This window comes from Echiichthys vipera, assembly GCF_963691815.1.
Source record: "Echiichthys vipera genome assembly, chromosome: 1".
NCBI lineage: Eukaryota > Metazoa > Chordata > Actinopteri > Perciformes > Trachinidae > Echiichthys > Echiichthys vipera.
Genome location: NC_139826.1, coordinates 29,876,622 through 29,892,537, shown reverse-complemented (window position 1 = coordinate 29,892,537; position 15,916 = coordinate 29,876,622). Strand labels below are relative to the sequence as shown.

General features: G+C 40.0%; 2 protein-coding genes across 2 annotated transcripts; both read left to right on the top strand.

Moving 5' to 3' along the window:
- Positions 1-463: 463 nt before the first annotated feature.
- On the top strand, positions 464-6,850 carry obi1 (ORC ubiquitin ligase 1; the record flags this gene model as incomplete). The annotated part of the gene is made up of 6 exons (XM_083911232.1): positions 464-535; positions 754-889; positions 3,060-3,151; positions 3,519-3,740; positions 4,450-4,538; positions 5,470-6,850. The coding sequence occupies 6 exons, from the start codon at positions 464-466 to the stop codon at positions 6,848-6,850; spliced, it is 1,992 nt and encodes a 663-aa protein (XP_083767358.1).
- A 1,883-nt stretch (positions 6,851-8,733) lies between these two features.
- Positions 8,734-10,255, top strand: pou4f1 (POU class 4 homeobox 1; the record flags this gene model as incomplete). Its single annotated transcript, XM_083911284.1, has 2 exons — positions 8,734-8,856; positions 9,278-10,255. 2 exons carry the CDS (start codon positions 8,734-8,736, stop codon positions 10,253-10,255), a joined length of 1,101 nt encoding a protein of 366 aa, XP_083767410.1.
- Positions 10,256-15,916: the final 5,661 nt, after the last annotated feature.

Below are 15,916 nucleotides of genomic sequence, written 5' to 3'. Positions count from 1 at the left end.
TGTGTATTTGTATGTCTGACTATGATTGTCATTTTTGATGAATAACAAAACAAACAAAAAACAAAATAAGCCATTACAGCTTATTACGTCTAAAACAGGTACGAATACATTACATAATACACTACAAAAACTATTAGATTATTTAGGCATTTCAAATTTACTCCCTTAGTTTAGCAGACCCTATACATTTTTGTTTGTTATTCTTCATTCTTTTTCCACTTTTACATTTAGAAATATATTTTTTCCATTGTGTTTATCATACTGGAAATGTAAGACAAGTTTAAATAATAACACAAAACGCACTGTTGCTGTTGCTACGGTTTTAAAAGTTTGCGAATGCGCAGCCTTTAGGCCCTTTTGGCTTTCCGTAGTTTGGAGATTCGGCGCGGTGCAGCGGGTACTGGTGGGAAATTTGTATCTCTTGCTGTGTGTCCTGTGTGTAACGTTACTCCTTCAACACAGCATGGCTCTCAACTTTCAGACATCCACCCTTTATCTGACTTTGCCGATTTCGTGCCAGATATGTCTCGGAAAGGTAACGTTTCTAAATCCTTAACGTCTGAGAAAAGCCGTTAAACAAAGATGCTGTTTACACGAGACAGACTGCTGCCTTGCGTTGTTACGGTAACGCTGCGAGTTAAACATAAACAAGTAGTTCGTGAAGCTGACATAAGCTAGCTCGAGATATGTTTTCATGGCGTTAATGTGCCTTACTGTTATATTAAATCTGCTCGTGTTTTCCCGTCCGTGCAGGTGAGGCAGCCGGTCATTTGTGCCAACCACCACGTGTTCTGCTCACCCTGCATGGAAATGTGGTTAAAGAAAGCCAGCCAGTGTCCCACCTGCAGAGTCCCCATCACAGCAGACAACCCCTGCAGAGAAATCATCGGTGAGTAACGTTATAGCTCCACATAAACAGACACAAGGCAGGAGAGGAGAGCTAATGTGAGGCTTCATGTGCCTGCAGCATCTCACAGTTGAGTCGTGGTGGCATCATAAGGCGTTTTGTTAAAGTTGCATTCAAGTTTAGGACGTTTTAATGTTTGTTTTGATGAGTCAGTATTTCCAAAATACTGTTGTATTCAAGTCAAGTCAGTTTTATTGTCAAAAATTGCAATATGCATGACATACAAAATGCAAAAAATGAAATTACAGTCCTCTCAGACCCAGTGCAATCGGCATATATATATACAACATAATGAAAATAATAAAAATATACAAAGAGTAAAAAATGTAAAGTGGCAGTGGATTGTAAAGTGACTTATCAGAATAAGATAATAATAATAATAAATAGACAGTAACAGTGCAATGACATTTGTTGAATTGAGGTAGAGCGGTATTGTTCATTAAAGTGAGGTAGTGCAGTGAAGTGCAAATAGCAGTTCGTATTGGATTATGAGTGAAGAGTGAATGAGTTTGTCTTTTGACAGCGGTTTGGGACATTATTTCTACATACTTAATTGTGGACTGTATCATTTGCGGTGTAGTAGACTTCAGATTAATTTAATGTTTAGTTTGCTTAGACTTAGACTTCTCTTTATTGATCTCTTTGGGATGACCCCCGCGAGAAAATTTAGTTTCCAGCAGCTTACAAAAACACAAGGGAGGTATAAAAAATACAGTATAGATAAACAATAAACTCTTAGCTAAATAAATATAGAAATTAAAACAAACAGTAAGCAATAAACTTTTAGTTAAATATATATAGAGTAGAGATATGAACACAGGTCAAATAAAATTCACGGAAAATTAAATCGGATAAGTTAAGTGTAAATAAAGCGTACAAGATACAATATGTATGACTATATGGCAGATATGAGCAGTACAATTAAGTTATTGCACTTAAGTGGTGGATTAAGTTAATGCACAAAAAAGAAAAAGATAAGTGTCCAGGTATGTATGAGTAGATTAATTACACAGTGAGTGGCTCCAACTCCTTCCCTTCTGTCCTCTTCATTTTCTCGTCCCCCCGAGTGAGGTGTTGTGAGTGTGATTGCCTGAGGGACAAAGGAGTTTTTGAGTCTGTCGGTCCTACACTTGGGCGGGAGCAGCCTTCCACTGAACAGGCTCCTCTGGTTGCTGATGCAGTTTTTTGACCGAACCAAAAAAGTCTAAAAATCATATATAAACCTTTGACAGTGTGGAGCTCCAGCCAGCTTCAATCAAGGTTTCAGTTGCCAAGTTGTTGTTTGGAAATGTCTGATGTGAGAGGAATTTTTGCAAAATAATTTGTTGTTATAATCAACCTTTAGGACATCGCAGAACAATGACAGAGACCGAAGGAGGTTAGTGAGAGATAAATAGAGAGGAGAGTTACATTCATTGACTTTTTGTTCCTGGGTGCAATGTTTTTTATGATGATTTTGGATCATGTTGCAAAAATGAAAACGTTCTACACTTAAATGCACACATGTTCAGTACTCAGTACAATAGATGTTTACTGTCATTGTGAATAGAGCAATGCAAATCAGTGATACATCAGGTTATATAATGAGATTTCAAAAAAACCTCTTTACCTTTTATTGTAAACAAAACCCATATGACTCTTTGGTGTATTGGTATCTTACTGGCAAACACGATGCAACACAGAGCTGCTGGAAGGCACTTTCTTTTTTACTTTGACTCACGCTTGCTGCTTTAATCTTCTAATTAAGGAGATTACATTGATATTAATACATTCATCCAACTCTGGGTTAAACATCCAACAAGCAAATTTCTCCAAATGTGAAATAATGTGAATAACTTAAGTGAAAAGCTACAAGGACAGGGCTTTAATACTTAATAAATATACTACCACAGTTCTGTTCTGGGCTTTTGGGAATCTGAGATAACTTTACCCTCAGAATTACCCCTTGGGGATGAATAAAGTATAACTGAATGATTGATTGAGTTTAAGAGGCAGCACCTCAGCCTTTCATAGTTGTTTTAGGGTAGCAGCTCTATAGTAACAGAACTAATGCATCATTGCACCTTCATCAAAGCTGACTGATTTGGTAACATTACTTATGTGTTCCGATGTCAAGTTTATCTGTTACTGTACTCATGTATTTCTGTTATAGGAGGCACAAATGAGAGTGATCACAATGATAGTCCCTCTACGAGGAAATGTCTAAGAAAAACCAGAGGAGAACTGCTTTTGCGGGAGTATGAGGTATGGGTTTATCATGCCATGTTTTTATACAGCACTAACAAGCAGGTTGATGCTCTTGAACAGACTTCTCAAGGGGTTTATCACTAAAAACATAAGCATAGGCTATGGAGGGAGGGGGTTCAACTGCAGCCACCATCCACTGATGCAGATTAGCTAATTGACTTGTGTCCCTACGTAATGCGAAAACAGTTAATTATTGTCTCAGATTACACACTCTCCAGCTTTCAGGTTACCAAAAAGGAGAATCAGTGTCGTAATTGTAGTTGCACTAACTTTCCAACTTTGTGGTCAGCCTTTAAGTATCATAATGGCGCTGCGATGCGTTTGTAAAACAGAGTTTTAAGTTTCACACTGTTGTCTGTAACAGGAGGAAATTGAAGGGCTGGTCAGAGAAAACAAGGAGATGGCAACAAAAAATCAAAGTCTGGAGTCACAACTGAAGACTGCCCTGGATCCCTGCAGCATGAACACCGTACAAGCAGATGACAGAAAAGTTGACCCCCAGGTCTTGGAAGAATTGACAAACAAGCTGCGAGCTGCCACCGATGTTTGTGATAAAGTAAAGCAGGACATGGATAAGCTGAAGGAGGTATGTCACTTATAATTATCATAATGTATTGATATCAACTATATTGATCCTTAAACACAGTTGTCATTCTGATACCTCATATTATATGAAGTAATAAGGAAACCATTATGGACATGACCATCTTTCAGTGGAAAAACAAGCTTACTTGATGCTTCCGTCTGCAGTAGGGCTGCCCCCAAATAGTCGACTAAAAAATAATTAGCAGACCAAAATTCCATTAGGTCATTGGTCGCAGGAAAAACAACAACATTTGGAGCCATGTCTTGTCAAAGATTTGAAGGGCCAGATACAGGAAGTCGTGACACTTACCTACTGTCAGTGTTTGTTTTGTTTTTTTAACATGTCAGGTCCAGCTCCTTTCTTTAGACAGGTAACTATTAATAGCCAATCATGTCGGGGAAAAAGTCTAAAATATGGGATATGGGTGTTATTAACAGGCGGCAGACTTATAGCGTGCTGCTGTGCGTACTTGTAAAATAATGGTTGTTATGCGTGTTATTGTACTTATTCTTCTTATTCTTATTATGCGTCGCCTAATCGCTCTAAATGGCGGTCGCTAGTCGACCAAGAAAGTCCTTGGTCGGGTGCAGCCCTAGTCTGCAGCATAAATACAGTGCTTGACTGATTTTTAAAAATGTTTTATTTGTTGGTGCTGCCTTTGTGGAATGATTTGTAACATACTGCAAATGTCTTCCTTTACCATCCTTAGGCGAATAAGGCATTACGTTCTCAAAATGTCGACCTTGTACAAGAGAACATGAGATTGAAAGCAGAAGTGGTGAGCAGATCTCCTCAGAAGTAAGTATCTTTCTTGTTGTAATGAAACATACATGCATTTGACTCTTTTTTTATATACTTTAATTCAGTTAAAAAGGAACACATGCTTCTAAGTCAATGTCTTTGGTAAAGGTACAGACAAAACTGTAACAATATATTGGTTCATTTAATTTGAATCATGTTTTATTACTGACATATCAGTATCAATTGGTATTGCCATATGTTTTCTGAACTGCCCCCATTTGAAAACCCTTTTTTACAGAACATGTAATACATAAGACAATGCTTGGGATGATTTAAAAATGGTGTCATCTAGCTACTTGTTTTATTATTTAGTCTTTACCTAAATGTGGGCAAGTGACATTTATTTTATTTATTATTATTCAGTTATATTGGTTAGCAGTTGAATGATACTGAACATGATGTTTATTGGTTTATTTTATTTTCTATTTATTTTCATTCATTTGTTTGTTTGGTTCATTTCTAGAATTGGTTGACAATGTAATACATTGTATGTATAATAATGGTAAATATTGCTTTAATAAAGTTATTTGTTTAGGAAAGCAGCCTTCTCAATACCTTTGCATAGTTATGTAGATAGATGCACAAACCACAAATCACTATACATTATATCAGCTGCCATATTGGTAATGAACTGATTATCCCCCTCTAAAATTGGTTTTCAAGATTTCCATATTGGTCAGGCCCCACTTGCTGCTGAAGTTAGTAATTCCTGTTTTTTTATTGTCCCTTTCTCTGTCAAATTGAAAACAGTTACAGACCACTCTCTAAATTGAAAGAAAGTTGATTTTATTTATATCTTGGTTTTCCTTTCTTTTCAAATAAGGGTTAATTTGCTTGGTCAAGCGCACAGACAAACATACATGTTATTTGGCTTATCTGTCATGATGATCCTTAAACAATTTAAAGACGCAAAATGATCTGTCCCCAGGTTTGGCCGTTATACAGTGGCAGCACTGGAAGCTAAAATCCAGCAGCATGAGCGTGACATGGACCACTTGAAGAAAGCTCTGGAGCGCAGTGACCAATACATCGAAGACTTGGAGTCTCAGATCAGAAAGTCTGAGAAGGGACGTCTCGAAGGGCTAGATGCATGCGACAACAGCGAGGCTGAATCAGAAGCTCCCACACAGCAACACAAAATCAACATGATGATGAGAAGCTTGAGTGACAATGAGAGGGAGTCAATCTGCAGCAATCCAAGGGCAGAAAGTCAAGCATTTTTGAGAAGTCAGAGTTTAATGTTCGTGTCATCTGATGATCATGAAGAGCCTAATGAGAATATGACTGGAGAGAAGAAAAATGATGTCTTGGGATGCACTTCCATTGACCTTTTGCCAACCACTCCGTCCTCTGCCTTCCGCTCCCTGACTCTGAGAAGCCCTGGCGTCCGTGAAAAAAGAGTTGCATTTAAACCTGCTTCTTATCTGAGGAGGCTTGATTTTGAAGAGTTTCCTAATCCTGGCAGCAGTAGCAGCATCATGGAAAACCAATTCAGCAGCCTTGACAAATTCCCTGAAGGCGTGAGTCCAAAAACTGTTGTGGAACCCTCAAAGTCTGTCTTCTGGAGTGGTTGGCAGAGATCTAAATCTAGTGAAGAGTCATGTCCGGGTCAGAGTAAAGAAAGCTCAGTTAAAGGCTCCACATCCACCACTCCTCTCGTAGGTGATGAGCCTGGTGGTTTCCCGATGTCCAGCGAGGCCTCCATGGATGCAGCTTACCTGGACAAAATCTCAGAGTTGGACTCCATGATGTTGGACGGAGAGAGCTCCAGTAGCCGAGAATCACAGCTCTCCCTGGCTTCCTCCCCCCCCGGAGGCTTGGACAGCACTCTCGTCCCAGAACCGCAAACCTGCCCCGATGTCCCGTCAAGTCATGGTGCCAAAACTGTTATACAGTGTGACCAGAAGACTCGCCCACCATGTGTCAACATGGGTGGTACCTTGAATGACATAGAGGCTCCAAAAGGCTCTGCAGATGAAGGTTTCGCTACACTGGCGGCAGGTACAGAAAACAGTACCAGTGTCCCTGACTGTGCAGGGCACCAAGGGCCCACTCAGACTGACGAACTGTCTTTTGATTTGCTGTTTGATTCACTGGAAGAGAATAAAGCCGGTCCCTCTGGCTCTATCAGTCCAGCAGGCCAAAACCATGATCACGATCATGTAAACCCTTCCTCCTCCCCCAGCTGCAGTAGTAAGCCTGTGAACACAAGAGACAGACACGCACTGAATATCGGCCAGCCAACAAAGAGAAAATCTCACAGTCCCTTTAACACAAGCAGTCCCACAAAACTTTCAAAGCTCATGTGAAGGATTTAAAAACAGAACCCGTGTGGCTTCACTGTACTGTGTTTCGGTCAGGCTGACACAGCTGGAGACATTAAGTCCATGTTGCTTCAGAATAAATTAGTGCATGTGATGCTCCGGTGTAAGTTATTACCATTTTGTCTGTTGGTATGAATTAAGACAGAATATGACAGGTTTGTCAGTTTTTTTGTGTGTAGTCAACTTGGAGTCAAATGCTTTTAAGGTCAGCCTGTAGCGTTTGAAATCCGATCTGTTGTAATCTGTCAAACATTTCTGCGCTGTTCTTTGCTACACTGTAGCTCACTAGTTTTGGTGCGAGACATTTTTCAAACATACTTTCATCCTACGTGTATGTGTTTGTCATTCAAAGTTATTCTGTTAACACGCTCCTTTCATGATAATCTTTTTATGACATGCAAAACTGAAGACGGATGAACACGACTATCATGAAAAAGTGATATTTTGAAATAAATATTGCAATGTAAAGAGTAAGATAGGAAATAAAATAGTAATGCAAGGAGAAACCATGTATGAATGTTTCCTTTTATTTTTGCAGTGCCTTGATCACGTGATAGAGATCACCTAATTAATTGCTATCTTGAGGATTCATATGGGTTAAAATAGGCTATACTGGCTAGTATTCTGTGTTGAATTTTCCATTGAGGGATTTCTAGTGGAATTCTGTATTAATATTTAGTGGGCATGGTCGCATTCCTTTCTTTTTGTGCTAATTTTCCTGATGTTTCCCATTACATGTTAACAATTATTAATCTGCTGTTATTAAACCTCGAATACGCATAGCCTGTTCATGCCGATAAAAGCATGTTGTAGCCTATAACGACACACATTAGAGACCTCACACAGTAATTCCATTGTAGCAGAAAGTGCCTTATTTATTATGCAAATTTAACGATATCATGTATATTTCACATACCTCTAATCGCTGCATGAAATTTTAATTGGGTAACCATTGTGGTTTGAATAAATGAAGTGTTAATTCATCGGGATTAATTCATTTAGGTAAAGACTGTGTACAAGGTTACGCTGGTGTATTAAATCAATTTGTTTAGTGCTCATCTGGTGATGATGGACTTTAATGACAAAGGCGGCAGTCTCATTACTGCCAGGGGTTAATATGAGGGACAGTGGGCCAAAAACAGCCCACTGGCAAAGTGTGTAGCCTACACATTTAAATATGTTGCAATGGTGTGAACCTTGATAAAGCCAATAACATAAATGTAATACTTATATACTAAAACATTACTTTCATGTTGTGCGTTGTTATATAGTTTTGGTATCAAGACATATCATTGAATACCTGCTCATATTTTTGATACTTCCCCATCTTTAATTTCACATTAAAACAACTTGCTCAAATTAGATGGATAAAGACCGGTCTAAAGTGTGTGGCAGCTAAAAATAAACAGCGTTAAGTCAATGGTTCCCGGCCTCCAAGTAAAGTATAAGGCCTGATAAGGCTAGATGGAGTGGAATGAGCCCTTAAAACGCAGGCGTCTAGTCTCCAGATGTTACAGCCTGCCCTGTGAGCATTTTTTTTTTATCTGTCAGCCTGTTCACTGTTCTAGCAGTTTATGTCTCGCGAGAGCAGCTGAGCACAGGCTTGACGAGATCTGAGGCGCTCAGGTGTAAGAGCCTCTCTCATCCCCAGCAGTGGGAAACAGTAGACAGATAAGTGCGTCTGAGAGACTGCAGGCATCTCTGTGATCTCCGGGCTCAAGGCTGCACTCGGCGCACTACACAGCGAACTACACTGCATCATTACTGGATAGGCAAAGGATCACTGTGTATCTATGACTATTTTCCTGCTCTTGTAGCAGTTTCCCCCCCTTTCTTCCCGTGCACTTTAATTGGAGAAGCTCGCCAAGATGATGTCCATGAACAGCAAACAGCCGCACTTCGCCATGCATCCCTCTTTACCCGAGCACAAGTACACCACTTTGCATTCCAGCTCGGAAGCTATAAGGAGAGCCTGTCTACAAACTCCACAGGTAAATAATACCCCAAAAACTTAAACTTTGTCATTTTTCCTGCCTAGGCTGCATGTAGCGCGGAACGCTGTCTGTGCGTAATAACAAGGGGTGCTCCAAGGCACATTCAGTCAAGACGCGCACTTAATGTTTTTTTTCATGTATTCCGCGGTACATCACTCGAAGAGTCTTTTTGAAAGCATGTTCACCCAAAAAAAACGGCTATACAGTTTTTGTATTCTTTTTTATGACTTGCCGCTTCGAAAGGAATACTCCGGCTGTGGTGTGACGGCCAAAAAGTCCCGACTGGCAGAAACATTTATGTATGTTTTTTCTTTTCTCTGACGTCTTCTTTTTTCTCCTCCGTGTCTTTTCCCCTTTCTGTCTCATTTCGCACCCCTTCATCCTCCCCTCCTCTCCATTTCAATCTTCGCCCTTGCAGCTACAAAGTAACATATTTGCGAGCCTGGATGAGACCCTGCTGGCCCGGGCTGAGGCTTTGGCAGCTGTGGATATCGCCGTGTCCCAGGGCAAGACGCACCCGTTCAAGCCCGACGCCACCTACCACACGATGAGCACGGTGCCATGCTCCTCGAATTCCACCGTGCCGCTGGCCCACCACCATCATCACCATCACCACCACCACCATCAGAACCTGGAGTCCCAGGACATCATGGACCACATCACTTCGCCGTCCCTCGCCCTGATGTCCGGTGCGCACGACGGGTCCGGTGGAGGCGGAGGCGGCGGAGGTGGCGGCGGAGGGCTCATCTCCACCTCCTCCCATCCGCACTCTCACATGCACGGCTTGAGTCACCTCTCCCACCAGGCTATGAGCATGAATTCGCCTCTCACCCACCACGGGCTCTTACCGGGCCATCACGGGGGAAGTCAAGGCGGCCCAGGACTCACTAACAACGGACTCCCCTCCATCAATGACTCGGACACAGACCCAAGGGAGCTGGAGGCTTTCGCGGAGCGCTTCAAGCAGCGGAGGATCAAGCTGGGGGTGACCCAGGCGGACGTGGGCGGCGCTCTGGCTAATCTCAAAATCCCCGGCGTGGGATCACTGAGCCAAAGTACAATTTGTCGATTCGAGTCGTTAACTCTCTCCCACAACAACATGATTGCGCTCAAACCTATCCTCCAGGCCTGGCTCGAGGAGGCCGAGGGGGCCCAGAGGGAGAAAATGAGCAAACCTGACATTTTCAACGGAGGGGAAAAGAAACGCAAGAGGACCTCGATAGCAGCCCCAGAAAAGAGGTCTTTGGAGGCTTACTTCGCCGTACAGCCTCGACCGTCGTCCGAGAAAATAGCAGCTATAGCTGAGAAGTTGGACCTGAAAAAAAATGTGGTGCGAGTGTGGTTTTGTAACCAAAGACAGAAGCAGAAGAGGTTGAAATTTTCCGCTGCTCACTGACGGGCAATGGGAAGAAAAAATAAAGTTGTGTGACTGAATTTGGGGACCAAGGGACACTAAGACACCATTTTCAGTCTTTTGTCTCCAGCGATTTTACACGTTGGTGCACAATGGGCTCTAGACACCCATGTTACGAGGCTTCATATATCTTGTTTATTTTCACGTTATCGGTGAATGTGAAGTATGCAAATAACAGATTACACAAGTTTCGCTCAGTTGTTACGAGGGAAAAGTTTAGCGACGTCGACATTGCCTTTTAAAAACATGTGGAAAGAGGTAATTTGCTTGATACTATAGCGAGTTATGTTCTCCTAATAGGCCTATTATTTGAAGTATAGCCATTTACGAATTACCTCATTGATTGTTGAACTGTGTTTTTGGTTCTGATTTTGTCGTTGTTGGTATAGAATAATTCATGAATCTGTTCATTTATTCATGTGTTCATTCATTCTTATTTGGAGGCTGCTATAAACTCAAATTTAGTTGCGAACTTTTATGGCTAACGGGGGGAAAAAATGTTTTAGGCCTGCATGGAATCCTAATTCACGGGCAGTAATTTAGCCTGTATAGGCTGTCACATCTAGAGATATATTTATTTTGAATTTGCACAGAAGACCCTTTAGGTTTATAGATCGGTTATGTCGAAATGGTTTTTGTATATACAGACATCACATTGTCACTTAACAGAGGTGAGTTCCAGTGTTTTGGAAATAAACTGTAGGGTCTATCGACGCCATGAGAAGTTTCCAACAGACCCAGAAAGCCTTGTCTGCTTCATCATGGAGATATCGCGATGGAAAAAAAAAACAACAAACAAGGTTTCTTTCATGTGTTTCAGTTTGCAGTGCAAACACTCTATGCATTGGAAAAAGAATCACTGCGTACAGTAGAGCTGTCTACTGATAGACCTTCTTCTGTGGATGGTGTAAGTCACTGTTAAATGCCTGTTTTCACATTAAGATCACCACGTTGTTTGTCGTGTTAATTGTTACGGAAACGTTGTGTAAGTAATATTTTACTTTTGTGCACAAGTATGTTTACAAAACTGCGGCGACATGTGCATCATGGAAAATGTCCCACTGTCTCCTTCCCCTCTCTCAACTTCTCCACTCTCCTCTGTTGTCCTCTTCCTTTCATTGGTACTATTCATCCTGTAAGCCAAATTCAACAGGGAGGTGTGTTCCAGCAATCTTCTAATAAATTGAAGAAAGAAAACGATGCATTTCTGGTGGTGATTGGGCCCACATTGGATGCAATTATTACGGTGTTTATGTGGATATTGGTGGAATGGTTTAACGTGATATTGTTGCCACAACTTGATACTATACATTAAGTCGTTATTTCATTTTAGATTGCAGTTTTGTTATGCTTTTAAATGGCTAAATTTGACAATCGAGATAAAAAAGTTAAGCAATTGAAATAATGCTCGGATGTTTTCCTAAGTTTGACTAATTTATCGTTGAGTAAAATTGCCAAATTGGGAGCATGAACATTAAGGAATGTCACATGAAAAAAAACTGCAGGCATAGTCATATTTTAAACTTAAATTGATTTTTTCTTCTTGCTCTTTTACTTTTTATGACTAACACTTGTACCACATTAAAAATAATGTGAATAATAATAACGTAAATAATAATAATAATTATAATAATAATGTAAATAATATCAACGAAAAATAATGACTGAAGCTTTTGAGGAAATGTTGGGGACGTTACATTTTTAAATGTCACATTTTTTTATCTTAACTATAATAATAATAATAATAATAATATAATAATAATAATAATAATAATAATAATAATTAAAAATAATAATAATAATAATCAGTTATGAAGTTAGGCCATTAGTATGTCGTTGTTTTAGTTGCCCATCTATTTTAAATGTATGCACCTATAATGGGCTTAATTACAGCAGAATAGGCTGTTAAATGAAACATTGATTACTTGTTTGTCTGGAATTCTTAACTGAGATAAAGTTACCGCCTTGTGCTGTGTTGAAACAGGCCTGACAATCAACATTTAATGAAGTTTCACAGCAGTCAGAATAACTCAACAGCAACATTAAGGAGAGAGAGAGAGAGAGAGAGAGAGAGAGGGAGAGAGAGAGAGAGAGAGAGAGAGAGAGAGAATTAAATAGTAGATTTATTTATCTAAAACGACCACTATATGACCTATATTCTACAAATATTTCTAATCACTCTATATTTCCATACAGATTTTTTTTTCACTTTTCACTGGATTTATAAAAACGAATTTTAAGGCAGGTAATACAATTTTAATCGCGATTTGCTGATATAAAATGCAATATTTTCAGACAGCTTTCGGGGGTGTCAGGGAGGCAGGCGAATGCAGGAAGCCGCTGAAAAAAGCTGCTCCTTATTGCTTTTTTTTTTTTAAGCTTTTGGCTACATGGACCGAAGAGTGGGCAATTCCTTAACGTGAGTAAAATATTTTTAGTCTGATTTCTTAGTTAATCACCAATGTTTAGCATAGATTTAGGGAAAGCATATTCAGATCCTAATATCCTTTTGTTAGTTGTATTTTTTTCCACGGTAAGTTGTAGTTCATTGCAGTGCGTCTTGGTGTTGTCACACTGAATTATCTCGCTTTATTATCGCTTTTTAAAGTTTTATTTTTAATTTGTTAGAAATAATGCCAAAACTTTTTACTTGTATCCTAATGTAGATACTATTAGAAGGGAAGTGTGAAAACAGAAAAACAGGGCTTTAAAAAAATGAAATGAACTCCAAAGAAAAGACACTCGTTACGGTAAAAAATCTGAATATTTTCCCCACATATTATTTGATTATTTGATCATTCATTAGTCATTATTGACTATTTTAACTAATTGTAGCACAGGCTGACCTGGAGAAAATAGTTTTAGAGAGAAACTTCTATTCTTAGTGGGTGAAATTGCTTTTTTTTGTTTTGTTTCTTTATTTAGGTTATTAACATCGCGAATTTAAAATATGTATATTATTTTCTTTTGTTTTTAATGAATTCAAAGTTTCCCCATCTTACACAACCTACCGAGAGTAACCCTACACCGCTGGCACTGAACACACTCCACGCGCTGCACCACACGCGCCACATGGCAATCATTTCAGCACCACGAACAGCTCCGTTGGAGGATTGAAGAGTAATGCATTATTGAAAGCCTATATCAAACAGCTCTGGGGTGCTGTCTCTCTGCACAAGGGCTCTGGATGAAGTCGGACTGTCTGCCTGCACAATAGCCTCTAATATGTTAATGGCCGTAGGGGATGCTTGAGGTACCGTCCCCAGCTGCCTCGCCTACCATATGTCAGCCCGTTACGACAGAGTCCTCTATTAATCAGGGGGATATTTCATCAGTAACTTCACCGATATCATAACCCTTAAAGCTCTATCAATAGTGGGCTGCAGCATCGCCTGGTCGTAGGTATTGTTATTGCCTGGGCCCGAAAGTGCCTTTCCCCTATATTCATGTATAGATCATTTAGGTGACTCCCCTCCTCTGTGATGCTTTGAGTGTCCCATCTGAGCCTTATGGCAATGAAAACGACCTTAAATTCCAAATTGATCACATAAAAACAAAAAACCGTTTGCTCTAACAATTAGTTTAAATGTGAATTATTTGTATTCTTATTATCATCAGTATCGTTATCGTTATAATTAATATTATTATTATTTTTATTATTATTATGATTATTACTACTACTACGGTATTATGTAACCGTGTTTGCATTAATCCCCTCCTCTCCTTCCTCCTCCGTATCCTTGCACAGGCCGCGATGATTTAATCATGGAGTCTACCAAAGGATCTCATAACTTAATTCCTTCAGGCTACTAGTCGGAGGAGTAATTAATCTATACTGTGGATGTAAATAAAAGGAAATTGGATTCCTGACAGACGAGATGAGAGAGTCTCTGACACCACGTCGCCAAATAATGATTTCACCGCACGTTATGGTTACGCAGGCGCTTAGATTTACGAGCGCACGACTTTTTTTTTTTTTTTTTTTTTGCTCTGAGCAGAAGAGAGTGGGCCTACCCTAATCGCAGCTGTTAGGCGCCCAGGTTAAGATGGATTAGATCATTATCATTACAACACTACGAGCTAAAGTAAAAAGAAATGGACTGCACTGGTCCTTGTCCTTGTTTGTGACATTGTTCTATCTATAGGACAAAAATAAGAGCTCCCATCGAGGGGCTTCGTTGATCTAACAATGCGCAGGAAGGTTGGCCTTTGAACGGAAATGTCAAACGCTGGATGTGGATGGGTAGATCCCCCAGATCTGCACTCATTTCCCACTTATATTTGCTCAGTAATCCGCTGTGGCAGCCCTCCATCGCCCGGGACCCGGCTTGAGAGGCGATGCTGTTGACACAGGGGTATATTTCAATCACAGAGGGTTCAGAGTCAGACGAACAACTTATTTGTCTAATAAATCCGTCATTTAGTAAGAAAAATATTTGATCTTGAGGGGCTGACCTCTTGTCATGTAGCTACTGACAGATAAAAAATGGGTATGCTTCACGGATATGCAGGTAGCCTGCATATCCAAAAACACAATTTGGATTCATATTTGTACGGAGCACACACACACACACACACACACACACACACACACACACACACACACACACACACACACACACACACACACACACACACACACACACACACACACACACACACACACACACACACACACACACACACAGATCAAAGTCTGCAAGCACACATCTTCTTATTGTAGCAGTTGTTAACAAACACCTTCAACTGAAAAACACCGAAAGTCTAGAGGAGAAATGGAGGATGAAACACTCCAGACATCCAAAACGTGACTATTAAGATATTTTGTTTGCATAAACAATAAAAAAAACACAATTATTTGGCGATAACGAAGGCCAGATTCAACTGTGTCATTATTTCACTTGAATCTTTGTAGTTAATAAGTAGCTCTTAAGTCTTTGACTATAACTGTTAATGCACACACAATATGAAGTTGAATCCAATTGCCAAGCAGTTTGGACAGTGCCACATGCTTTGAATTTGGAGACAAAAACAATGAGATAGCAGCTTTAATCAGAGTACAATATCATCCAAATGAGTTGAACAGCTAAAGTCTCTAGAATACCAAACTGACATTATTGGTACTATTTCATTACAACTGCCATGCACAGTCTAGCCAGCAGTAATCGTAATGGTAAGTTGTGAAATGAAAACCCTCCATAAAGTTGTTTACACTATTATTAACTGTCCAAGTTCATTTGTATGCAAATCAGGATGTGCCAACAAACTTATTTCATCTGTTGCTCCTAATTGTTTCCAAGGGATAGCCCAAAACTATAACACAAATGAACACACAACTGGAGACCACCACACTGCTACTCTGCAGCTTTATTCCGATCACTGCATGACTTGAACACTTCTACTTCTTCTCATTCTGATCATTACAGGACATCAGTCATCACCCAACCAGAGTGCAACGGTTGATTTAACCGGTTAAACACAGCTTCAACCACCAAGAACGTCTAACTGGTGAAATGACCTGCAGTTGACAGTTTGACAGGAGCAAAAAAACCAACAACAAACATGACTCTTAATTATTGGTTGCAGAGCCATGAGAACACTCTGAGGATGCGCTGTGATTGGCAGCTGTTTGTGTTTCATGCC